This window comes from Tiliqua scincoides, chromosome 5, assembly GCF_035046505.1.
Source record: "Tiliqua scincoides isolate rTilSci1 chromosome 5, rTilSci1.hap2, whole genome shotgun sequence".
In the NCBI taxonomy this organism is placed as follows: domain Eukaryota; kingdom Metazoa; phylum Chordata; class Lepidosauria; order Squamata; family Scincidae; genus Tiliqua; species Tiliqua scincoides.
The window spans coordinates 104,568,552-104,595,523 of NC_089825.1; the positions used below are offsets into that span (position 1 = coordinate 104,568,552).

The window sequence follows — 26,972 nt, forward strand, 5'->3', positions numbered from 1 at the left end:
CTTGAGGAGGCCTCTGTGACTGCCTCCCCACCACTGGATGCAGCACACACCCCATCAGCACAGCTGCACTGGCACTGGAAAATGGGCTAGTTAGTAAAACATGCCTTGTTAGTAAAACATGAGAGAGTGTAATTTCTGCTGTTGGTCTATCATAGAGCATACCTCTATTCTTCTATGGTCTACCTCCAAAAGGAATGAAAAGTTCCACAATGAATAGACTTAAAAAGAAGTGTCTTCCCCAGGGATGTGCCTATACAATGTTGGTGCATTGCAGAACTTATGTACAAGCTACACAAAACAAAGCATCTCGTGTTCCCCATTGGGCAATTAAGCAGGAAGTAAATTGGGTATTATATGAGAAATGAGATCAACCAAAGGCTCTGAAGACACTTGGGATCGTTCCACCTCTCCAGGTCATTTTATAATCTTCATAGTCACATGGGATTAACTACTAAGTATTTGAATAAGTAGTACAAGGCCTAATGAGCTCCTAGACTATTGCCTGTGACTGGTTTTGCTTTGTTGGATTTTTACCAGGGATGAGCAGTACAATGACCCCTGCAACCAGAAATATGATGTCATTGACAAAAGTGTGTGAACACCTCGAGAACAGTCAAGCAGTAAATTACTTTACAGCTGTAATAAACTGCTGCAGACTGAGAGCATAAGTCAGTATGCACTGTGAGACAAACCATTTTTATTAACCTCCAAAGCTAGAGTTAGAAAAGAAAGCATCTTGATTGGTCAAGCGTCTTCCTGGATTGGTTTTACAGAGCAAAGTATTTGGAACTGGAATACAATTTTATGTTATTTTATTTTTCTCAGTTCAGAGTGGCCAATAGTACTTAGGGATATATTTACATCCTTTTTGGGCTTCCGCTCCTTTCCTGAGTCACATTGAGCTTATTTGCTCCCAAATATTCTCTTGTTTTGATATCAGACTGAGCTGTCTTTCATTTTCGATAATTAAGCTAGTTGGTTTGCAATGACCTCCATTAGTCTTCTGGTCATCCATTGTCAATTTTGCTAACCTAAGATAATTACTCCCACATTGATGGGCTTTCTCTTTTGTGCAGTGGTGTAGCTGGGGGGGTACCTGGGGGTCTGGTGATGCGACACCCCCCTACATCAACCCTGCTCCTGTACTGTCAACCCTCCCCCATGCATGTGCAGGCCTGCCCCTTGTACCATGGACACAGGTGCAATGTCAGAAAAAAATGCTGTGGCAATGTATGTTGGATGCAACTCAGAGGCTAGCACAACTCTGCTGGAGGAGACACCAAAATAGGGAGGAGATTGGAATGGGATGTGGGAGGGATGGAGAGGAGTTTATATACACCACATTCTAGGCCCTCTTTAGACAGGAAAAATGCCCAAAAAAAGCTACACCTACAACAGAACTGGAGTAAATTGGAGTGATCCCATAAGAAACAATGAGAAAGGGGAAAACACCAGAAATTTGCTTCCTGGCACTCCTTGCCCTGCCCACTTCCCCAAGACAGAGCAAAAGACACAGAGTACATTTTACAGCCAATCACAGCACACCAACCCCAGTACCTGCCAGGGTGACTGACTACATCTCAGATGAGAAGACATGTAGCATGGAGCTATACCTGCGTGGTCTCTCAAAAGGGAAGTTGGGTGATGGGAACCATGGTGAAAAGACACTTGGTGGACAAAGAGAGCATGAATAAAGGTAGGGATTCCAGTTAGGTGTTTGTGTCTGGAGTCTTTGTCCAAGCAGTCCCCCCATCCCACAAATCACATGAGACAAAGTAATACTTGATATAAAGTGGGGCCATTTAATCATGCAACAGATTCTGCATACCATACTCCTCCCCCTGTAGTACAGGCACCTACCCTGAGCAGAAACGATACTCAGATTTGTGTCACTTGGTGCAAAAGCTCAGTGCATCACACTCATGATAGACCTCCTCCCATATCAGATCATACAGAATAAATCACAATATCATACATACAGCCTAAATGCAATGGTATCACTAGGGTTGGAGTAACTCCCATTAACAATTTTAATATAGAACAATACAGGTTACCCAACAAATCAGACACCAACAAAAAACTAGTGGTCAACTTGGTGATACACAACTGAATAAGAGTTCTTATGTTCATGAGTTCATGGAAATGAGTTCATGGCAATGAGAGCTGACTCACACCTTATTGGTTTTTTTGCTGTGTCATAAAAACACCTCATTAGCTCTCGGAAAAATCAGTCTCATTGGTCAGTTTTGAGTTAAAGAAATCCACTTTTTGTTACATAAGGCAGTTGTGTTTTTGTTTTCTGGTTAATTGACCATAACTTTTGATAGAATACAGATCACTCAGCAGTGTTTGTTTCATTTCATTCTGCATGAAATTACCTTTCTAATGATATTTAACTTGATGGTACTATTCATAAATACAACTTTTCCAAAAGGTTTCCAAAATTTTTGCCATCAGTGGTATCATCCCCTCCCCAAGGATATCACCTGGTTCTGTCTGTACCCCCTAGTGATGCCACTGTTCAGTTCCCTTTGGGAGTTAGCACCCTGATTCCAAACAGAGCTTAGCTTATGCCAAAAGTAACTATAGAAAGAAAGAAAGAAAGAAAGAAAGAAAGAAAGAAAGAAAGAAAGAAAGAAAGAAAGAAAGAAAGAAAGAAAGAAAGAAAGAAAGAAAGAATTATGTCTATAGTAGGACTGGCTAGGCTATCTGACAAATACAATTTATTACTTGATCTTGTATTTATTCTAATCCGGGGTGAGCAAACATTTTGGCAGGAGGGCCACATTATTTCTCTGACTCTGTGTTGAGGGCCAGGGGAAAAATAGGAATTAATTTTCATTTCAAATTTAAATAAATTTACATGAATTTCTATAAATGAACACATTAGAGATGAAACTTATATGAATGAATGAATTTACTGAGCTTATTTATAATACACACGAGAACTATATTGCAGGCATGTAGAACCACATGAGAATTATGAAGTGTTTGCCACACAACTCTTGCTCTGTGAAAACATACAGACTAAACCAGACCAAGCCAGAAACACATGGACACATCAGTTTTTCAGAGACAGGGTCTCTGGGGGACAGGGGGACAGGGTTAAAATTATGCCCAGGGAAAAGCAGAAAACACACGGAGACTATAAAAGATCTTGCTCTAACTTGGCCTACAGCTTGCGTCTGGTGGTAGTGACTGGTAGTAATGTAAGAAGACTGGTAGAAATGTAAGAAGGTGATAGGGGAGGCCAAGCGAGACTATGAGGAACGCATGGCCAGCAACATTAATGGGAATAATAAAAGCTTCTTCAAATATGTTAGAAGCAGGAAACCCGCCAGAGAAGCGGTTGGCCCTCTGGATGGTGAGGGAGGGAAAGGGGAGATAAAAGGAGACTTAGAGATGGCAGAGAAATTAAACGAGTTCTTTGTATCTGTCTTCACGGCAGAAGACCTCGGGCAGATACCGCTGCCCGAACGGCCCCTCCTAACCGAGGAGTTAAGTCAGATAGAGGTTAAAAGAGAAGATGTTTCAGACCTCATTGATAAATTAAAGATCAATAAGTCACCGGGCCCTGATGGCATACACCCAAGGGTTATTAAGGAATTGAAGAATGAAGTTGCAGATCTCTTGACTAAGGTATGCAACTTGTCCCTCAAAACAGCCACAGTACCAGAAGATTGGAGGATAGCAAATGTCACGCCTATTTTTAAAAAGGGAAAGAGGGGGGACCCGGGAAACTATAGGCCGGTCAGCCTAACATCCATACCGGGTAAGATGGTGGAATGCCTCATCAAAGATAGGATCTCAAAACACATAGATGAACAGGCCTTGCTGAGGGAGAGTCAGCATGGCTTCTGTAAGGGTAAGTCTTGCCTCACAAACCTTATAGAATTCTTTGAAAAGGTCAACAGGCATGTGGATGCGGGAGAACCCGTGGACATTATATATCTGGACTTTCAGAAGGCGTTTGACACGGTCCCTCACCAAAGGCTACTGAAAAAACTCCACAGTCAGGGAATTAGAGGACAGGTCCTCTCGTGGATTGAGAACTGGTTGGAGGCCAGGAAGCAGAGAGTGGGTGTCAATGGGCAATTTTCACAATGGAGAGAGGTGAAAAGCGGTGTGCCCCAAGGATCTGTCCTGGGACCGGTGCTTTTCAACCTCTTCATAAATGACCTGGAGACAGGGTTGAGCAGTGAAGTGGCTAAGTTTGCAGACGACACCAAACTTTTCCGAGTGGTAAAGACCAGAAGTGATTGTGAGGAGCTCCAGAAGGATCTCTCCAGACTGGCAGAATGGGCAGCAAAATGGCAGATGCGCTTCAATGTCAGTAAGTGTAAAGTCATGCACATTGGGGCAAAAAATCAAAACTTTAGATATAGGCTGATGGGTTCTGAGCTGTCTGTGACAGATCAGGAGAGAGATCTTGGGGTGGTGGTGGACAGGTCGATGAAAGTGTCGACCCAATGTGCGGCGGCAGTGAAGAAGGCCAATTCTATGCTTGGGATCATTAGGAAGGGTATTGAGAACAAAACGGCTAATATTATAATGCCGTTGTACAAATCGATGGTAAGGCCACACCTGGAGTATTGTGTCCAGTTCTGGTCGCCGCATCTCAAAAAAGACATAGTGGAAATGGAAAAGGTGCAAAAGAGAGCGACTAAGCTGATTACGGGGCTGGGGCACCTTCCTTATGAGGAAAGGCTACGGCGTTTGGGCCTCTTCAGCCTAGAAAAGAGACGCTTGAGGGGGGACATGATTGAGACATACAAAATTATGCAGGGGATGGACAGAGTGGATAGGGAGATGCTCTTTACACTCTCACATAATACCAGAACCAGGGGACATCCACTAAAATTGAGTGTTGGGCGGGTTAGGACAGACAAAAGAAAATATTTCTTTACTCAGCGCGTGGTCAGTCTGTGGAACTCCTTGCCACAGGATGTGGTGCTGGCGTCTAGCCTAGACGCCTTTAAAAGGGGATTGGACGAGTTTCTGGAGGAAAAATCCATTATGGGGTACAAGCCATGATGTGTATGCGCAACCTCCTGATTTTAGGAATGGGTTAAGTCAGAATGCCAGATGTAGGGGAGAGCACCAGGACAAGGTCTCTTGTTATCTGGTGTGCTCCCTGGGGCATTTGGTGGGCTGCTGTGAGATACAGGAAGCTGGACTAGATGGGCCTATGGCCTGATCCAGTGGGGCTGTTCTTATGTTCTTATGTAGTCATGGGCCAGTGCTGGTTCCAACAGTCTCTGATGGGCCAGAGGCTCATTGGAGACTGGGGCCTCCTTGCAGGCCGGATTGACGGATTGTAGCCCCAAGGGCTGCAAATGGCCCTCGGTCCAGGATTCTAGATCCTGGAAAATAAGATGCTATGAAGAAAACTAGTGTTAGTTACTTTGTGCATAACTTTATCATGTACTGCCATGCCTTTTTCACATCTTTGTTACGCAAGGTATATATAATGGGATTTAACAATGGGGTTAGGATACTGTACAGCAATGGGGTCAACCTTTCACTGACTGATTCATGAGTGGAAACTGGTCTCAGGTAGGTGAAAATGGCACTACCGTAATAAAGAAAGACCACAGTGAGATGAGAGGAGCAAGTGGAGAAAGCTTTTTGTCTCCCTTCAGCAGAGTGTATCTTCAAGACTGTGGAAAAGATGTAAGTGTATGATAGAAGGATGCAGAAAAATGGAACCCAGGCTATGAGCAAGCCAATATAGATCAGAAGCATTTGGTTGATGGAGACATCTCCACAGGACAGCTTCATTAGAGGTGGAATGTCACAGAAGAAAGCATCTAAGCGATTGTCCCCACAGAATTGTAGCCGAAATGCATAGACTGTGTGTACCACAGAGGTAAGGAAGCCACCAATCCAGCAAGCTGTGGCTAGTTGGAGGCAAACTGTTTTGTTGACAATCAAAGTGTAGCGCAGAGGGTGGCATATGGCAACATAGCGGTCAAAAGCCATCACTGCCAGGAGGAGACATTCAACGCATACGCCAGAGAAGAAAAAATACAGCTGGAACACACAGCCCATGTAGGAGATGTTGCTTGTCTCTGAGAGGAGGTGCACCAACATCTGAGGAATGGTGGTGGTGGTGTAGCAGATGTCAAGGAGTGAGAGGTTTCCAAGGAAGAAATACATGGGAGTTCTGAGTCTCTGGTCCACCATGGCTGTGATGATGATCAAGGTATTCCAAAATACAGTGAACAGATAGATGATCAGGAATGCACCAAAAAGCAAAAGATGAATGTCTTCTAAATGTGAAAAGCCCAAAAGAATAAATTCACTCAACTCTGTCTCATTTTGTATTTCCATGTCTCAGTGAATAAGATGGCACTGTTTCTATAGAGATAAATAAGAGTGGATCAGAGGCAATGCAGATAATATCACATGTGAGATAAGGTGGCGAAAAGTGATTATTCTAAATACTAAAACAACTTTTCAAAATAAAATTAATATAAAAAATTAAATTGCTGGATGTGAAACCCAATTACTAGGAGGGTGACTCTGATCTGTATTCGTGACATGACTAGATTTCAGAACCCTTCATTTTGGGAACCATTGTTGTAACCTGTTGAACCATATCCTCCTTCCCCCCTGCCCCATAATTCAGTGCTTGACTTACCAGTGACAGAAGTCTGGTTCATCATCTTGGTTGCATTGTGATCTATGCCGTACATTCATTACAGCATTCATTTCTATATACGTGCTGGTTTCCCCTTGAGAATACTTCCCCAAGAGAATGTCAATGTCTTTCATACACACAGCATGTTGCGTTCTAAACTTACCTGCAGCACACAGTGGCGTATCTAGGGTATTGCACCCCAGGGCAGGAGCCTTGGACACCATTTTCCCCCTGGGACGCCAGCTGCCTCTGTGAATACATGCGCACTCCAGTTGCTTCCTGGAAGCAGCCAATGCTGGGGTTATTTTCATAGCAGCAGCTAGGGCAACATTGCCTCAGTTGCTGCTATAAGTGCTCTCATGCTCCAGACAAGACTGCCTGCCAACTGGGCGCTGACAGCAGTGGCTTGGGTAATTTTGTCCCAGCTGCCACTGTGAGTGTACATGAGAGCATTCCCTGGAAGTGAGGTCATTACATTATTCTCTTCCTTCCTGGGGAGCCATAGCACCCCCGGTAAGCCACTGGCAGCACATATCATTTCTGAGTATGTCACTAGCAGTAAGCCTGTATTAACAGAGGCGTAGATTCTAGATTAGAAAGACTAACACCTCCAGTCGATTCTGCATTAGTCAGGCCTCACTTGGAGTATGGCACCCAGTGTGCACATTTTATGGACACTGACAACCAGGAATAGGTTCAGAGGAGGGCAACAAGCATAAGGGGTCTGGAACCGAGATCTTTGAAGAATGGCTGAAACAGCCTGGAGAAGAAATATGGGAGAAATGAGAGCTGTCTTGCAACCCAATCCTACCTAACTCCTCTGGTACCAATGCAGCCAACAGACAGCCCAATCCTATTCGTGTCTACTCAGAAGTAAGTCCCACTAGAGTCAATGGGGCTTACTCCCAGGAAAGTGTGGATAGGATTGGGCTGAGAGTGAGCACTGCACCCTGTGGGGGGTGTTTCAGGTCCTGAAGGCCTCCTTGAGGTAAGGGAACATTTGTTCTCTTGCCGCAGGGTAAACCTCTGCTGCCCTGATGTTTTTTCTCAGATATGCACCAGCGACTTTGCTGGTGCAAGTCTAAGTGAACCTGGGTATGTGGGTCAAGGCCATGAAAGGGGGATAGGGTATTGGTGGTCTCGCTGCTGCTGAGACCACCCCTTCCCCAGGCTCAATCCATCCACACCCCATAGACTACTCTACCATAAACCTACAGCTGAACTGTTGGAATCAGGATAGGAAGCATAATCCTCATGTGGTGGAATGACATCACTTCCTCACTGCTATCGCATCAAAAATGCTGAACTTGGAGACATCACAAAAATCCTTGCTCACACAGTGGAACAGTTTCTGTGATTCTTCCCAACCTGCTGCCTTTTGGTTTTTTGAGAGGGGAAGGAAAAAAATCTGTGAGCCACTGTCCCATTCATATTTAATTCACATGGCTCTTCTGGTTGCTATTATTATGCATTGCTGTTCTGCTTGAGAAAAACAGAGAGCTCGGTCCTTCACTCCAATATGGACTCTGCCTCACTGTCCAAACCCACAAACCGGGACTAAATTGTCAAACTTGACCTGCTTGAGGTATTTTGGCCAAACGTCTAGGAAATGAAGATGCAACCATTTTTATTGTCAGCCCAAACTTACACTTTTCCTCACTGCCAGTGTAGGCTCACCAAAATAGCTCGTACTGCATCCTGCAGGAAAGGCAGTCCAATAGGACTTCTCAAGGGAACATTTGTTCTCTTACCCAGGGGTAAGCCTCTGTGATGTAGAGGGGTTTCTTCAGAGCCCTTTGACTTACACATCCCTCAGCACTGAACATGTTGCTGGGGGAGAGAAATAGGAGCCAATGGCCTAGGCTGTTCTCTGCCCTTGGTCACACTCTGAGATCTTGTAGCATTTGGTCAAAACACTCTCTTGGCAAACAAGGAGGCCAATAGCTCTAGGCTATTGCCTTCTTCAGACAGGCAGGATGCTTTCCAAACATAGAAAAGATGTATTATAAGATTGAAAGAACAGGCAGAGGATGACACTGGCAAAATCAAACCTAGTATAGTACTTGTGTTTATAAGCAAAGTAAAAGAAAGCCATTTTAGAACCCAATAGTCCCTGCACTAAGAATCCCTGTCTTAGAAGAAACAAATTCACCTCCTAAACTGGAGAGCCTGCCTGGCTCACGAAGTTGACCCCCTCTTTCTGTCATGTTCACACAAAGTCTTTCCCAGCCTTCCCGTTTTATGAGGGACTTGGGGATTTGGTTTCACAGTCCCTTTTCCTGTTGGGCAATGGAAGGCTGCTACCAGGGCTTCCTATTGAGCTATCAGGGCTTCCTATTGGAACATGAGGATGGCAGGGGAATCAAGAGGTCCAAAAGCAGCTGAACAACTCTCAGCTGAGCTGAGACCTTAAACAAAGCATCTCCCAGTCCTTGGCCACGGTCTGGGACCAGAACTTAGCATATGTCCATATGGATAGTTGCCAGTATATTTATTTATCTGCCAAAATGTATTTCTTAGGACTGCAGTGATGATATTGTGGAATTGGAATTGGAATCAGAACATATCACATCTTCAGCTGTTGATGAGGAGCTGCATCTGAAGGACAAGAGCATTCTGAGGCAGTTAGGAGTGTCCGTTGGGGAAGTGGAGTCAGTTGGAATCAGGTGGGAGAGCTAAGCAGTCACTTGAACAGAAGCGTTTCATTTGCTTATTTTATCTCATGATTTACTGATAAGAATGTGAGTGAATGTTATGTTAACAGGGAATTCAGAGAGGTTATTGCAAGTGACACGTCAGATTATTCAGGATGATGGAGTTGTTAGAGGAGACTCAATTGATCAGTTCCACACAAATCAATGTTGACTCAGTGAGGACTTTAATACAACAAGAAGGCTTCAGGTTTTGTTACACAGCTTGTACTACAGTACAGGAAACCAAAAGCTAACAAGGAGGTTAATTAGATATAAGAAGAAAAGCAACCAACAAGTTCTAGCCAACTAACAAGATAGGTTACAGGCAAAAATAAAGTACCCTTTGCCTTGGTGTATCTCTACTCACCAGCTGTTACTTCTCCCACAGAAATCTCAAGCTGACTGCAAAGAGCTCTGACGAAACTCTCCAAACTGGGAGACTGGTCAATAAAATGGCAAAGGAGATTCTCATTGGGGCAAAACATCCAAATTCTTTATGTGCACTGATGGCGTTCAAACTGGTGATGACTACGGAAGAAGTCATATTTGGGGTCATGCTTTGGCTGTTTTTATTTTTCTGGCCCTTAGAAAATCCACATGGGATTTGCCTAGAAGGAGCAGAACTCATAGCAAATGATGTTAATTGTAAGTTTCCAAATCATTGCTCCAAACATTTCTGCTGAGTGAGATCAGGTTTGTATCAGACAAGAAGAAGAAAGTATGCCTTGAATGTTGCAGTGACTTACAGCCAAACCCTAACTAACCTGGAAGGTGCTTCTGGTTGTGAAACTTCACTTGACCTTCTGGACACAACCAGACGCAGCTTCCAGTCACATCTGGGAAGGTTCTGAGGTGCAGGTCAGCACATGTGCTGAGTCAATCCATGAGTGCCAAACTTGAAGATAAGGAAGGTCCATTGTAATACATTTCAAATTGGAATACAGTGGGCAAGGAAAACACTCTAATGAAGGAAGTTGGGATTTTTGTGGCATAGTCTTAGTGGTGGGGGTGTGTGTCATGACCTGTTCCTATACTTCCAGATATACCACTGCCCAGCACCTCTCTGCATGGCCTTTGAGCATGACCCCTTCCCCTTGTTGTACACTTTTCCCCATGTTAACATTAAAGCAACATGAAATCCTGAAGCACTAAGATCCATCCTCTCAAGAGCCCAGGAAAGGAAATCTTTAAATATATCCATTGAACTATTGTGGAGCTGGAGGGCTATTTCAGATGAATTGGGTGGTATCCATGGAATGTGCAGTACTTATGCTGTCTGTAGCAGGAGATTCATGTACTTCCCTTACTAACACATCATTTGCAGGACTCTTCGCTCACAACAGGAGAGGAAACTGAGCGCTTTCCACATGCGCTGCCTCCGACGCATCCTCGGCATCACCTGGCAGGACAAAGTTCCAAACAACACAGTCCTGGAACGTGCTGGAATCCCTAGCATGTATGCACTGCTGAAACAGAGATGCCTGCGTTGACTCGGTCATGTCGTGAGAATGGATGATGGCCGGATCCCAAAGGATCTCCTCTATGGAGAACTCGTGCAAGGAAAGCGCCCTACAGGTAGACCACAGCTGCGATACAAGGACATCTGCAAGAGGGATCTGAAGGCCTTAGGGATGGACCTCAACAAGTGGGAAACCCTGGCCTCTGAGCGGCCCACTTGGAGGCAGGCTGTGCAGCATGGCCTTTCCCAGTTTGAAGAGACACTTTGCCAACAGTTTGAGGCTAAGAGGCAAAGAAGGAAGGCCCATAGCCTGGGAGACAGACCAGGGACAGACTGCACTTGCTCCCGGTGTGGAAGGGATTGTCACTCCCGGATTGGCCTTTACAGCCACACTAGACGCTGTGCCAGAACCACCTTTCAGAGCGCGATACCATAGTCTTTCAAGACTGAAGGTTGCCAATACAAGATTTGCAGGAAAATGGTACTTTCTCAACACAAAAACTGCAATGTGGAGCTGCTGTGCAAAGGTATTTTATCCCCCCCCCCCCGTTTTCAGTGATGGAATTTTCTTTGAAACAGGGTTATCAATCTATTCAATAATCTCCTGCCTTTCAATCAATGTCTTGTTCAATCAATTTCAACACATGGGCTTAATACCAACCATATATTACCATATTATCCTCTATAGGTATCTTGATTCTGATACTGAAGGAAGTAAATGGTTGCTTTCAATTTTAAACAGAGAAGCAAGAATCCAAAGGCTTCTGAGTAAACTTGGCCATCATGGGCTAAGAGGAGGGGTCTTCATCAGAAAGCAGGAGGTAGGGAGAAAAAAGGACAGTACTCGCAATGGGAAGAAGAAGCAGTGGAGATATCCAAAGATCTGTATGGTGACCAGTGACATCACTATGGGGGTGTGGACTGCATTATGTGACATAGTGGGGGTGACACAAAGGAGGGAAGACATAAATTTCCTGGTCAGACCAATCAGGAGGCCAGATTCACCAGGCAGGTCGACCTGGGCTCTGCATTGGGAAGCGCGATAGACCAGGACTCCAGAGCCTCCTTTCCTACAGCTAGCAGCAGGGGAGGATCTTTGGCCATGGTTACGGCTGACATGCCTATATGTGGAAGTGAACACCCTAGACAGGTAGACCTGGCCCCACAGAAAAAAAGGTAGACTAGGAGGCAAGTCTATATTTTTGACACATGTTCCTACACCAAAGATCAATCTAGTATAAAAATATGGTTTTTTCCATTTGCTTCTGCACAATTTGAGATAGGGAAAGGAGAGTGAATAAAAACAGCAACAGACAGTGTACAGCAGCCTGCAGGTAGGGACACAAGTGCTTGAGCAAATCATTTTCAGGAAGCACACAGAACCTGATGTTAAGGTGGGAGACTGCAAGCTAGTTGAGAGGCCAGAACATTGGGCCAGAATGACTTGGGATATTTGCCAGTGTGGACACTTGGTTCGTGTGTCTCACCTGGCAGTCACTCATGGGTTTCTGAAGGGAAGACTAAAGTACACACTGTGGCATCCTCTTCTGGCTGTTATTGCTGTGTACCCATCCAATAGCTGGGGGGGGGCAGGGAGGTAGATTCATTACCAGCAGAGATAGGTTAAGGTTTCCTCTCAAGTCTTTCCACTGGTCTTTGAGTAGCCCTTTGACCTACACATCTCTCAGCACTGAACATGTTGCTGGGGGAGAGAAATGGGAGTCAACGGACTAGGCTGTTCTCTGCCCATGGTCACACACCGAGATCTTGTAGCATTTGGTCAAAACACTCTCTTGGCAAACAAGGAGGCCAAGAGCTCTTGGCTTTTTCCAGACAGGCAAGATGCTTTCAAAATATAGAAAAGATGTATTATAAGATTGAAAGAACAGGTAGAGGATGACACTGGTAAAATCAAACCTAGTAAAACCCCTATCTTAGAAGAAACAAATTCACCTCCTACACTGGAAAGGCTGCCTGGTTCATGCAGTTGACCGCCCTCTTTCCGATATGCTCACACAAAATCCCTGCCAGCCTTCCCTTTTTATGAGGGATGTGGGGATTAGGTTTCAGAGTTCCTTTTGGGCAAAGGAAGGGTGCTATCAGGGCTTCCTATTGAGCTATCAGGCCTTATACATTCTATATATATAATGTATTTCTTAGGGCTGAAGGGAGGTTGTTGTGGAACTGGAATTGGAATCAGAACATGTCACATTTTCAGCTGTTGGTGAGGAGCTCCGTCTGAAGGACGAGCATTCTGAGGCAGTTAGGAGTGTCCCTTGGGGAAGTGGAGTCAGTTGGAATCAGGTGGGAGAGCTAAGCAGTCACTTGAACAGGAGCGTTTCATTTGCTTATTTTATCTCATGATTTACTGATAAGAATGTGAGTGAATGTTATGTTAACAGGGAGGTTATTGCAAGTGACACGTCAGATTATTCAGGATGATAGAGTTGTTAGAGGGGACTCAATCGATCAGTTCCACACAAATCAATGTTGAGGACTTTAATACAACAAGAAAGCTTCAGGCTTTGTTACACAGTTTGTACTACAGTACAGGAAACCAAAAGCTAACAAGGAGGTTAATTAGATATAAGGAGAAAAGCAACCAACAAGTTCTAGCCAACTAACAAGATAGGTTACAGGCAAAAAAAGTACGCTTTGCAACTATACCTTGGTGTATCTCTACTCACCAGCTGTTACTTCTCCCACAGAAATCTCAAGCTGACTGCAAAGAGCTCTGATAAACCTCTCTAAACTGGGTAACTGGTCAACAAAATGGCAAAGGAGATTCATTGTGAGTAAATATAGTGACTCACACTGGGGCAAAAAAATCCAAATTCTCTATGTGCCCTGATGGCGGTGCCAAACTGGCAGTGACTATGGGCAGAGAAATAATTTGGGGTCAAGGTGGATATCTCAATGACAAAACTGATCGTGTGCGAGGGATACTGTGAAGAAGGCACATTCCATGCTAAGGATTTATTAGGAAAAGTTTTGAAAACAAAACTGCCAGTATTGCAATACTGTTAAATATGGTACAGCCATACTTTGAATGCTGTGTACTGGTCTTCACATCTCGCAAAGGATAACTGTAGACTTGGAGACGATGCAGAAAAAGGCAAAAATAATTAAGGGGCTGGAGTACCCTGCCTCTGAGGAAACTAAAGACTTAAGTCTCTTAATTTAGAAAAAAAAAAGGAGAATCTGCATGGAGGGGGAACATGACTGAGGTTTTTAAAATTGTGCTTACTGTCAAGGAAGAAGAGGGGACTCTCCAAAGGACTGCAGGAAGAAGAGGGACTATCCAAAGACTACAGTCTGACCCAGGGAAGCAGTGCCAAGTGGTTAGCATGCTCACTCCATTCCTGTTCCCTTTCTCTTTTTGGACTCACAGCTAAATGGGGAAAAGCCTTGGTAGACTATATCTGATGCCACCAGCGTGGACTATGAGACATGGCAGAGGGGGGCCTTCTGGCCAATACCCCCATTAGAGAATACTGAACCCGGTAGAGAATACTGGACCTCAGGGGTCTTATCACAATCACACTCACAGCAGTGCCTGCAAAGTGTGGGAATGTGACAATCCATTGCACTTCCCATAGCCAGGGTCCAGGCAGACCAAGGGTTAAAATGTAGTCAGTTTTATTTAACGATTAAATAAGAGGAGTAAACAAAACAGAAAAAGGACAAGGCAACTAGATAAAAATGTATGATCAAAAAGATAATGGAAGTTTACCACTATTGGCCATCAGAAGGAGCAGGAAGAGTCAATCACAATTCATTTCATTTCATGTGTTTTTGGCACCAACTAAAGACTTCATAATGCTCCCAAACTTATTATTGGGAGAAGTGTTTAATGTACAGTATCAGTGTTGCCAGCTGTCTTAATGATTTGTGCCAGTGGTCAGTATGCAAGGTAACAAGAGTAACATATAAAATAATAAAAAACAAGAAATAAAATTATCTTCTGGCATTTGTTTCTGCAAAAAGTGGTGATGGGTACCAGTTTGATGGGTTTAAAAGGGGAGGAGACAATTTCATGGAGAAGACCTAGCAATGGCTATCAATCATTACAGCCAAGTGGAACCTCTCAATTCAGAGGCCACTGGATACCACTTGCTTTAGCTTTGACACCTTGCTTCTGGGTTGCCCAAGTGCCTTTGAATGGTCACTGCAAAAGAGGCTGCTAGACCAATGGACCCAGTCTGATTATTTCGGAGTTTCCTGGTAGTGCGATGGCCCTCTTGTGACATCACACTCTGACATCATAGTCCCTTGGTTCAACTGTCAGTTGGTCAGAACTTTGCCCTCATCAGACCAGAAAGACCAGACCTTGTGATTTACTGTGAAGAATGTGAGTGAATGTTATGTTAGTTGTTAACAGGGAATTCAGAGAGGTTATTGCAAGTGACCCTTTGAATTACTCAGGATGATGAAACTGTTAGAGCTGACTCAGTCAGTTCCACACAAAGCAAAGTTGACTTGGTGAGGACTTTAATACAACAAGAAAGTTTCAGGCATCGTTACACAGCTTGTACTACAGTACAGGAAACCAAAAGCTAATAAGGAGTTTAATTAGATAGAAGAAAAGAAGCAACTAACAAGTTATAACCAACTAACAAGATGGTTACAGGCAACAAATTGTGCCCTTTGCAACTATACCCTGGTGTATCTCTACTCACCTGCTGTTACTTCTCCCACAGAAATCTCAAGCTGACTGCAAAGAGCTCAAACGAACTTCTCCAAACTGGGTGACTGGTCAACAAAATGGCAAAGGAGATTAGTTGTGAGTAAATATAGTGACTCACATTGGGGCAAAAGATCCAAATTCTATATGTGCACTGATGGGGTCCAAACTGGCGATGACTATGGAAGAAAAATATTTTGGGGTCAAGGTGGATGACATTGTCATTTTGACAATGACAATGAGCAGGGTGTCCGAGTGCAGCCTCTCTGGGGCCCTTAGTAGTAGTAGTAGTAGTAGTAGTAGTAGTAGTGGTGGAAAGAGTTGAAAAATGTTGATTTTGAGAAGGGCAAAAGAGGACCATTTAATTCCCCCACCCCTGAGCATCTAACTTTCCTCCCTTTTCATCTGCACCAGGGAATCCTCAGCAGTGGAAGAAGCTTCACTGCTGATCTAACCACTTGTTGGTGTTGGCGCCCACAGTTCTCAGCCAAGGAGTAGCCTTCCTGCAGGTGAGGTTTCACAATCCCCTGCCCACTGCCAGATGCAGAAGCACCTGGATCGCTGCCCCTCTTCACACAATGTCCTGTTTTTCCTTCCATCCAGCCTTCCCTTGAATGGGAATAGAGCTTGCACTCCTCTGACCCACTCTAAGGATGCTCTTTCCTGTCCCCTCAAGGACTGAGGGTGATCTTAGCCAGGACAACTCTCATCAGCACTGTGACAAATACTCCTGCTGGCCAGGTGGCATTTGCGCCCCAGACAGAGAAGGAAGAGACTATGGAAAGCAGCCATAGGGTGGCTTCCTCTTTGGAACATTCAGCATCCTGCTGCAGGGCTGACTGGAGCAGGAACCAATGCAGAATACCTCATGGGAACATGGGGACAAGGTAAGCACACAGAGGAGAAGGTGTGGCAAATGCAGGGAGGGAGCAGGGGGAAGCAGGGTTGGAGAAAGCTTCCCTTTCTGAAGGGGAAGGAAAGGGAAGATGGTCCTTCAGCCACAGGTCATCAGCAGAATCCCCCACTTTGCTCTTCTGGGGCTTTCTGTCTTGGTAGGTAAATTAAGGATCCAGGAACACCATCATGCCACGTCTCTTGCCTTGTACTGTTGAGTGGCAGGAAGCACAATCTCCAGGTCCATGACGAATAGCATGAATAGAGAAAGAGAGCTGAAGTTTGCAAGACCTAAAATGGAAATCCCTGCACACAGGTTATTAAGATACTCACAGAGAAGAGCTCACCCTCACTTTCTGGATTGTGTCTGGGACTGTAGAGGGGTCTGGCCACCTTTAGCCTTAACGCCAAACCAGAGGGCTCTATGCATGACATTTACCCACTGAAGCCAACAGAAGCTTTTTTCCCCAGGACTTGGAAACATGGACAGGGAGGCCCTGACTGAAACAGTAACAGGCATAAAACCTCCCTTGCCTTTCACTGCAACCCTTATCTGGATTGTTGTCAGGCCACATGGTATTTGTAGAGAAGATACCAATATGTAAGGGCCAATAAGATGATCAAAGTAATGTCTAATTGGGTACAGATTCCAACATTTCAAGTCACTGTCTCCCAAAATCCCAACTATGCTATAGATCAAATACGGCCCTTTCTGAGAATAATTCACAGTCAAAAGGCATGCACAGAAGTAGCCATTACCATTTGCTCTGGGAACCTCAGTACAACCTCAACCCATCAAGCCCAGACTTGTCCAGCCTCCTCCACTTGTCTGGTGACCCACTCTCCTAGCTCCTTTCCTAAATCAAATTTTAACACAGCATAAGTAACTCTTCAGTTATCTTCTCCCCAGATGACATTATATATAAAGATACTGATGAACAAGAAGAAGGAGATATGAGTCAACATCCAGACCCTGACTGCCATACCCCAGATGTCCCAGCTTGAGTAATATGAAGATTTTAAGTCTGCCAACTAGCAAGTAGGCAATGAGGATTTTTCTGAAACCAGGGAAGAACTGGGAGTTCCCACAGTTTGCATATGGCAAGCTCAGGCATTGTTCTGCCTCTGCCCAAGAAACTAACATCTCCCCAAAAGTAAGGCAAAAAACTAAAGCGCATTGAATGGAGGACAAAGAAAACATGGAAAAAATTCAGAAAGAGGTCAGAAAAGCAAAACAGAATACAGTGACAGAAAGAAAAAGACAGATGGACAGAAAAACACACAGGGTTCTGGGAATAAAAGCAGAAGAAAGAGAGCGAGAAAGTAAGAGGACATGTCAAAACTTGCAAAAAAAGGAAGAAAAATTTAATTCAAGTGAGGTAGAAGGTGGGAAATTCAGGCAGGCTGGAAGAAAGAAGGGAAGACAAAATAAATCAGGAGAGAGGGGCAGGTGGTGAGAAATTGACCCTATGTAAAGAAAAGGAAGCCAGAGATAAGAAGTGAATAGATGGTAGGAAACTAATGTCTTGATTCTATGAGACATGGACAAAAATACTTCTGTTTTGCTTAATATCTGCTGAAAGGCACCCTGCTGGCCCCTATGGGGCTGCAGGGCTGTGGTAGAAAGATTTCAATTGAATAAACACATAACAAGAAGAAATAAAAAGGAGGTAGATGGTAGGAGATTGAAGCAAGATTGATACAGAGGCAATCTGTGGCCAGCTTGAGCCTGAACATATGACAAAGAATAAAAGAGAGGTTGGTGGTGGGAAGTTGAAACAGGACTGAAGAAGGAAAGGGAGGGGGAAGAAAGGAATAAAGAGATAAGCAGAGGAAAGCAGAAGCAAAACTGAATAAAAGGGGCAAAAGGAGACCTAAGCAGTGGTCAAAGGGAGCCTGAGAATGTAAAAAAGAAAAGATGGGACAAAGGTAAGCTAACAGTTGGGAAAGAAAAAAAGAATAAGACACAAGTAAGCAGTGGTCAATTAGAGCCTAATAATGTAAGAAAGAAAAAGAAGGCATAAAAGAGAGATAAGCATAGACATACTAAGCATATAATGCGAGAAAGAATAAAGTGCAGCTCAGTGTAGCCAGCAGAGCCTAAAAACATAGATGAAAAAGAGAGACCTCAGTGGTAACAAAAAAAAAAAAAGAGTAACATATAGAAATAGTTGTGGTCAATCAGAGCCTGATAATGTAAGAAAGACAAGAAAGGAGACCTAAGTGCAGCCACGTTGAGTCAGTCTGCTAATGATGAGGAAAAAAAGGTGGAATAATGGGGAGCCTAGCTGGAAGCACAAGAAAGGAATTAGGCACACATAAGTGGTTGCAAATTGGGACTGATAAAGTAACAAAGAAAGGAGGTAAAAAGAGCGCTTAGTGTGGCCAAATTCTTGGTGACAGGAAAGAAAAATGTGGAATAAAGAAAAACTCAGTGGGAAGGGGGGAAAAGAATAATACACAGGTAATTAAAAAAAAATGAAGAAATAAAAGAGAGCTAAGAGTGACCACACTGAGCCTGATAATGTAGCAAGGCCAAAAAGACAGAAGAGCTCGTTGATGGGGAAAAAAAAAAAATGGAGTAAGATATAGGAAAGTAGCACTCAGTTTTAGCCCGGTAATGTAAGAAAGAAAGGAAGGAATAAAAGAGAGCTTAGTGTGCCCAAACTGAGCCTAAAAGCATAAGAATTGGATAATAGGTGGCCAAAATGAACCTCATAATGTAAGAAAGAAGGAATAAAAGAGACTAAGGGCCCAATCCTATTCAATTTTCCAGCACCGGTGCAGCCACAATGTAGCCCCAAGGTAAGGGAACAAAGGTTCCCATACCTTAAGGTGGCCTCTGTGACTGCTGCCCCACCACAACATGCAGTGCATGACCCATTGACACAGCTGCATCAGCACTGGAAAATTGGATAGGATTGGGACTTAAGGGAGCCCAAAATGAATCTGATAATGTAGGGAAAACAGGAGGAATAAGAGAGCGCTGAGTGGGGGGAAAGAAGAAAAAGGGATAAGACAGAGGTACTGTTAAGTGGTACACAGTGGTCAAATGGAGTCTGAGAATGTATGATTGAAAACCAGGAGTAAAAAAGAGCCACATGTGGCCAAACTGAGCCTGATAACGAAAAGAAGGAATAAAAGAGCTGAGCCCAATTCTATCCAATTTTCCAGTGTTGGTGCAGTTGTGCCAGGGGTGTATGTGCTGCATCCTGTGGTGGAGGAGCCTTCTCAAGGAACATTTGTTCCCTTACCAGGGGGCTGCATTGTGGTTACACCAGAGCCGGAAAGTTGGATAGGATTGGGCTCTTAGTGTGTCCAAATTGAGCTGGACAAAGTGAGGGGGGGGGGGAAGAAGTTGGGAGAGATTAGTTGGAAGGGAAAGCAGGAATAAGACACAGGTAAGTTGTGGCCACATAGAGCCTGATAATGAAAGAAAGAAGCAGAAATAAAAGAGAGCTTTGGGTGGAGTACTTCAGCCTGATAAGGGGCAGGGAATGGGGGGGGGGAATGTGAGAACTCAATGGGAAAGAAAAAAAAAGCAATGAGACGGAGGTAAGTAGTTACCAAGTAGAGCCTCATATGATAGAAAAGAATGAATAAAATAGAGCCACATGTGCCCAAAATGAGATATAGTGTAAGAAAGAAAATAAGGTAAAGAAGAGATTCAAGTATAGTCTGATAATTTGGAGGGGGGAAGCACAAATCTGGAGAGTTCAAAGAAAGGAAAAAGAAAGAAAAAATAACAGACAGGTAAATGGACACCAATAGTACCTAATAAGGTAAGACAGAAAGGAATAAAAGAGACCCACATGTGACCTAATTGAGCCTGATAAAGTAAGAGCAGGAGGTCTGGTCTAGAGGGCAGGAGGTCTGGTCTAGAGGGTAGAGCCTCCATTTGCCTGAAGATTAACATCCACAAGGTCGCCAGTTCGAGGCCACCGGCACCGTGCGACCTTGGAGCAGCTGGCAAGCTGCAGCTGAGCTGTTCCATCTGCTCGGAGCGTGGGAGGATGGAGGCCAGAATGTTAAACCAGATCGGAGTGTAACATCTTGAATGTGGTGGTTCTTGAAAGAGAGAACCTTCTTTCAATTTGTAAAAATCCCTGCGTGGATTTAATAAGCCTGCCTGTGTAAACCGCCTTGAATAAAGTCTTGAATAAAGACCAAGAAAGGCGGTATATAAATACTGTATATTATTATTATTATATTAAGACAAAAAGGAACAAATAATAGAGAACTCATTGTGCTGAGAGGGGTGGAAAAGAAGGAATATGGTGAGATCTTCAAGAAAGAAAAAGGAATAACGAACAGATAGATAGCAGTAAGAGAGCAAAGTGTAGCTGAAAAAAGGAGGAAAAAGGGAGAGCTCAGAGCCCTGCCCCTCCAGCCACCTGTCTCTCCTGGCTCCCGCAAAAGCAGTTTGGAGAGAATTAATGTGTTGGAGCTCCCTCCTGTGACTTCTACCACCCAAGCTGACAGTGATTGCTTCGCATTCATAGGCCGTGGTTGCAGTGCTTGCACTAGTAAAAACAGGGATATTCGCCAACCATCTTGTTCCAGGGCAAGCCACCCAGCACAGCCACCCTCCTCTACACTCTGCTGCACAGCCCATTTTGAACACTCCAAGGCATATACTTTTGCCTTTCCCCTCTGACAACCCTTTAGTCCTGCCCCTCCTGCCACCTGTCTCTCTTGCCTCTCGCAAAAGCAGTGTGGGGAGCATTCAAGTCTTGGAGATCCATTCTGCTCCTTCTAGAAGCCCTGCCCTTCCTGTGGAAGGCCTGGTTGCCTGGTGTCGGGGCTGCTGTCCCAGGGATCTGGAGTTGAGTCTGGGCTCTGGCGCAGCTCCTTCCCCTCCTGTGCGCTGGTCCTTCCCACTGTCCGAGCCTGAGCCTGATCACTCCTCCTATGGAGATCCCAACTACCAATTTTGGTCTATTAAAATCAGGGAGTTTTGTAACAATTTCTACACTCCAGAAAGCCACATAGACCACAACAACCCATGCACCCTGCCCTTCGCAAAGCCACACCACCCATGTTGACACCACAAGCCATAACCTTTAGACCTGCCCCTCCTGCCACCTGTCTCTCTTGGCTCTCGCAAAAGCAGTGGGGACAGCATTTAAGTCTTGGAGAACCATTCTGCTCCTTCTACAGGCCCTGCCCCTCCTGTGGAAGGCCTGGTTGCCTGGTGTCGGGGCTGCTGTTCCAGGGACCTGGAGTTCAGTCTGGGCTCTGGCGCAGCTCCTTCCCCTCCTGTGAGCTAGTCCTTCCCAGTGTCCGGGCCTGAGCCTGATCTCTCCTCCTTTGCAGACCCCAATTACCGGTTTTGCTCTATTAAAATCAGGGAGATTTGCCACAATTTCTACACTCCAGCCAGCCACATAGACCACACCAACCCAGGCACCCTGCCGTTCGCAATGCCACACCACCCATGTTGACACCAATAGCCAAATCCTTTAGCCCTGCCCCTCCTGCCTCCTGTCTGTCTTGTCTCTAGCAAAAGCAGTGTGGAGAGCATTAAAGTCTTGGACATCCATTCTGCTCCCTCTAGAGGCCCTGCTCCTCCTGAGCCTAATAATGTAAGAAGGAAAGTTAGGAATAAATGGGAACCAAGTGTAGCCAAATTGAGCCTGATAGGTTTGGTGGATGGTGGAATAAATGAGAGTTTAGTGGGAAGGAGGTAAAAAGAACATGATACATGTAAGTGGTAGCCAAACAGAGCCTGAAAATTTAAGAAAGAAAGAAATTGAATTGCACTGTGGTCATATTGAGCCTGATAACTTGAATCAAATAGAAGAATAGTTGAGAGCTTGGTGGTAAAAAAAGAAAATGGAACAAGACACTGTTAAGTGCTGGCCCTACTGAGCCTGATGATATAAGAATATTAAAAGAAAGGGAAGTCTGGCAAAATTCAGCCTGGAAATTTAAGAAAGGAAGGAATAAAAAAGACATAAAAGATTGCCAATTTTAACCCTGTAAAGTAGGAAAAAAGGAAAATGGGATCTCTCCATGGCAATGAAGAAAAGGAAAAGGGGAGAACTTAGTGGTGGCTAAATAGAGCCTCATAATGTAAAAAGAAGTGAAGGAAAGAAATAGACATTAATGTGGTGAAATAGAACCTCGTAACAGGAGACAATGTGGAATGAGGGAGAGCTCAGTAGGAAATAAAGGTAATAAAACCCAGGTGGCCTAATAATTGAGTCTGATAAGGGAAGAAAGAAAAGGAGAATTAGAAAAAGAGCCAAATATGTCAAATGGGGGGATTTGGAATCAAGAAACCTCAGGAGGAAGGAGAAAAGGGGAATGAGGCAGGGGTAAATAGTGGCCCAACAGAGCCTGATAATGAAAGAATGAAAACAAGAAAGAAAAGGGAGCTGACTGGTGGGGAAGCAAAAAGGAAATAAAGGAGAGGTGATTTGTGGCCAAATACAGACTGATAATGTAACAGGAATAGAAGGAAGAAACAAAGAGCTCAGTGTGGCTACTTTGAACCCAATAATGTATGAAAAATAGAATGAGGCACAGGCATATAGTGACCAAATTAAGCCTGATAATGAAAGACAGAAGAATGAAAATAGAGCCGTATGGCACCAGATTGAACCTGCTAATGTAAGAAAGAAAGTGCTGAAAGAAGAGAGCTCAGTGTGACCAAATTAAGTTCACCAAAATTTGAAGAGAGGAGGAATAAAAGAGGATAATAGTGGTTAATTTGGGGGGGGGTGTTGGAAAGGAGCGGAGAAAGGGAATGGAAGGGTCAAGCAATTGAAAGAGTATGATCATGGAAGAGAAAAGGAATTAGAAAAAGATGGTGGGAAGTGGAATGGAAGGAATAAAACAGAGGTAGATGGTCAGAAACAGTAAGGAAGGAAGGAAGGAAGGAAGGAAGGAAAGGGTGTGGGGGAAACTGAGGCAGGAGTAGGAGGAATGATTTTAAAAACTCAGATGTTTGTAATCTGAGGCAGAGACAGAGTGAAATGGGGAAGAAAAAGTGAGGGAATTTTTATATGCAGAGAAACTTTAACACATCTTCAACATTTTCAACTCTTTCCAATTATGAAAATTAAGATGAGAAAAGAGAAGTAATGAATACAGGACAAGGATTAGAGAATCGTAAAATCTACTATCTTGTGTCCCACCCATTTTCATAATTTCCTCTGTCTTCCTATAGTAATACTGTGGAGATAGAGGGGTGCTGTTGCTTTTATGAAGTCCTTTCTGCAGTTATGTGGAGGGGTTTGTGTCTATTTACTCTGGCACTTTTCTTGGACAGAGGCAAACACAGCCAGGCCTACAAGCCCCCTTAATTCTTGCCTTGCATGCCCCATTCCCCTTTTCCTGCATTACAACATTCTTATAGGGTGGTCACCATTGCTCCATCTGGACATCAAAGATGGCAGTCCGAGCAGTCTCTGGCTTCTTCCACTCTCACCTCTTTCCTGGGAAGGTCCACGCACAGGAGAAGAGTGAGAGAAAATGTAGAGCACCTCTATGTGACCAACACCCACATGGTTACATTGACTCACCCAGTCCAATTCAAGAAAGGCATGGAGGAATTATAGAATTCACTCCCGTTTGACCAGCAATCAGTTCAACATTTGAATTGACACTTTCAACAGCATATTCCTCCAGAGTCTTCATTCCTGCAAGGACAACAGATGAGGCATCATACAATCTTGTTGCTTCTCAAACTGACCTTCTATCAAAGTTAGCAACAGTGTTGCCGCATAAAATGGACAACTGTGCTCTGGATTAAAATGGAAACTCTTGTATTAGATAATTATTGAATTAAATTGAATAATATTGAATAATTATTATTATATAATTATTGAATAAAAATAGTGATTTTTTTCATGGCCTGTTGTCTTATTAGATGGTTCCAACCTTTGCATCAGAGAACACGACATAACTTCTCCAGTACACTATGTTACTGGATCACTCAAAAGAGAACAGAGGTTCTCATCCAGTATATTATGGTCCATTCAATATCTCTCCACCCAGGCACATGACAGGTTGTCATGAGAACTGCCTTACCCCAGCTGCAGGGAGGAGAGCTGTGCAGACTTGCTTTGCTTGGAAGATGTGGTTGACTCTTCCCCTTTTCCCATGGGGCTTATAATCCCAAAAAGCTTTGGAGATGGAGGTATGGATTAAGTTCCAGAGCAAACAATAGTAAACTCTGCTGTCTGCCTTGAAAGCAGATTACTGAAAGAAAGAATTCTTGAAACTTGGAGTACACTGAGAGGAATTTTAGCAGGGGGTACAAAGTTTATTTTGGGTCCCTTCCCAAAGGGGGAGCAGGAGAAACAGTGGGGGGAAGGTGGTGACAGCCGGAATAATCTTTGGAGTCTGGGGCTAACTGCCCACGTGGTGTCAGCAGCTAGATACAGTAATACAGAAAACCAAACACATGCCTCTCTCTAAAATATTTTAAATATAGAAAATCATTGCAGAAAATCAGCATCATTGCACTTAGGTCTGTCGGTATGAAAACTTACTACTGCAACAGCTGTAGTTCCAGTGCTGTGTTCCTGAGCCCCTGCACACACCTTCCTGGTCAGTGGATCCACCAGCCAAAGAACTACTGTAGCAGGCCAATTTCCTCCCAAATTTGACACTGTTAAGGAGTGTCATGTATGCATTCCTTGGCCTGTCACATATGGCTTGATGCAGCAGCCATAGTCGCATGCCCGTGGTAGCACCTACAGCATCTCATACGGGCAGTGAGTCCGGGTGTGGAAAGAAAATGTGAAATACCAGGAAATTTCTGGGCCCCCTCCTTTGGCTCCTGGACCCCCTTTTTGACCCTGGGCCCAGATACAAATTACCCCCTTCACCACCCCATGGGCCCTGGCAATAGGGGCAGGAAGGAGAGCGGATAAGGATTGGGAGGGGCCAGGTTTGGCAGCAGTAGCCCCTGCCAAATCCTAACCCCTTCCCAGCCTTGCTCTCCTGACCCAGATCCATGCTGTTTTGCTGGCACAGGTCTAAGCAGACCCGGTATCCCAGCATGAGCCTCCTCTGGGGCAAGGGAACATATGTTCCTTTATCCTGAAGAGGCCTCCACAGGCCTCCATGGGTAGCGGGTATCATATTGGCCCTGCTGCATAGCCGTATGGGGAGTTAGGATTGGGCTCGCAACTTTGTCCGTTTATGAAGCTGACCAAAATAATAATCTTTCAAATGTCTATATATTTACATAAGTGTGATGAAGTTGAAAGAGTTGAAGTTGAAAGAGCTACAAATGAACATTAGTTCTGTCTGGCTCAAGGTGAAAATGACGGCGGGATTCTAGTGCTTACTTAAAAAAACAAAACTGCCAAAATCACACTATTACATTTCAAAGATACTCCTAGAATTCCACTTTACAAAACTGATAATTTTCTCATTTTTTCCCTGTCTACCCAGATGGTGGTGTAGCTAGAGGGGGTGCAAAGCATTCGCCTCCATTTTGCTCCCCCTGCCCTGAATGGCTCTGAAGGGGAGGGGCCACTTGCACACTTTGGTGAGGCTCCCTGCAGAACTTAGTGCTTTGCACCCTTCTAGCTACACCACTGCACTCAGACATCAGATGTGAAAAACATAATAGATGCACAAAGAAACCCAAGTAGCCAATCCAAGTGCATTTAAGCTGAGTCATTGTTTGTCAAACTGTACTTAAACTTTATCATTACTTGTTTATTTCATTGGTCCTGCCATGCATTTAAACTGGGATCCAGGTGTTTTCCACTAGGTCCCCATGAAGTTGGATTATCCACCCTTCTGAATATTCCAAGAAAAATGCTATGCATTCAAATGGAAGAGAGCAGCCTGCAATATTGGAGAAATAAATCAGCTCTGTCTTCTCCAACATCCAGAATTAATCTTTGCGATTCATTCCAAATATGTTTAAGATTCCTCCAATACTTCATGCTTCTTCCAGTACAATCCAATTCCCTATCAGGGATGACCAGCATTTTCCATTCTTGGGGCTAGAGATAATTCTGTATTCTGCTAGTTGTTCCACAGAGGGCTGGAACAATACAATTCTTTTACACATAGTCAGAACCTCTATGATAATTTTTGCATTAGTTAGCAGCAAGGTCATCACATATATGGAGCATAAGTGCTTAGATGACAGGGGGTCGTCTGTGGGGGGCAGAAACTGAGTTTAAGGCTTTTATTAGAAGCAATGGAATCTGAACCAAACAAAACAAAATAAGCTTGTTCCAAATTCCCCCAACTGAGTGAGGTCCTGAGGCAGGCAGGAGGCAGCAGGACTTGAGGCAAAGGCTGGATGGTTGTTCCCTGGATCTCAGAGGCTCCTTCCTGCAGCTCTCTCCTCAGCTCCTTTCTGTAGCTTGGTCTCTCCCAGCTCACTCCCTGCAGCTCCTTCTCTCCCAAGCTTCCCTGGTGGTCCTTTGCTCTTTGCTTGTGCAGCCCCTTTTATAGGCCTCAGTTCCTCTGCACACAGCAGCCTCTATCTTTCCTCCACTGGTACTGCAGCCTTCTATCCTGCAGCAGTTTTCCCTTTGGTCCTCCTCAGACAAACTCAAACTGACTGTCTATTGGCTCATGAAAGGCACAGGCTATGATCCCCTCAGGCCAATTTACAGC

At 44.3% G+C, this 26,972-nt stretch overlaps 1 protein-coding gene across 1 annotated transcript; it reads right to left on the bottom strand.

Annotated features, from left to right (window-relative positions):
* Positions 1-5,400: 5,400 nt before the first annotated feature.
* On the bottom strand, positions 5,401-6,333 carry LOC136654150 (olfactory receptor 5V1-like). The gene has a single exon (XM_066631041.1). The coding sequence runs from the start codon at positions 6,331-6,333 to the stop codon at positions 5,401-5,403; it is 933 nt and encodes a 310-aa protein (XP_066487138.1).
* Between the last annotated feature and the right edge of the window lie 20,639 nt (positions 6,334-26,972).

Coding starts and splice junctions, on each gene's coding strand:
- LOC136654150 (XM_066631041.1), bottom strand. CDS start 6,333: ATGGAAATACAAAATGAGACAGAGTTGAGTGAATTTATTCTTTTGGGC.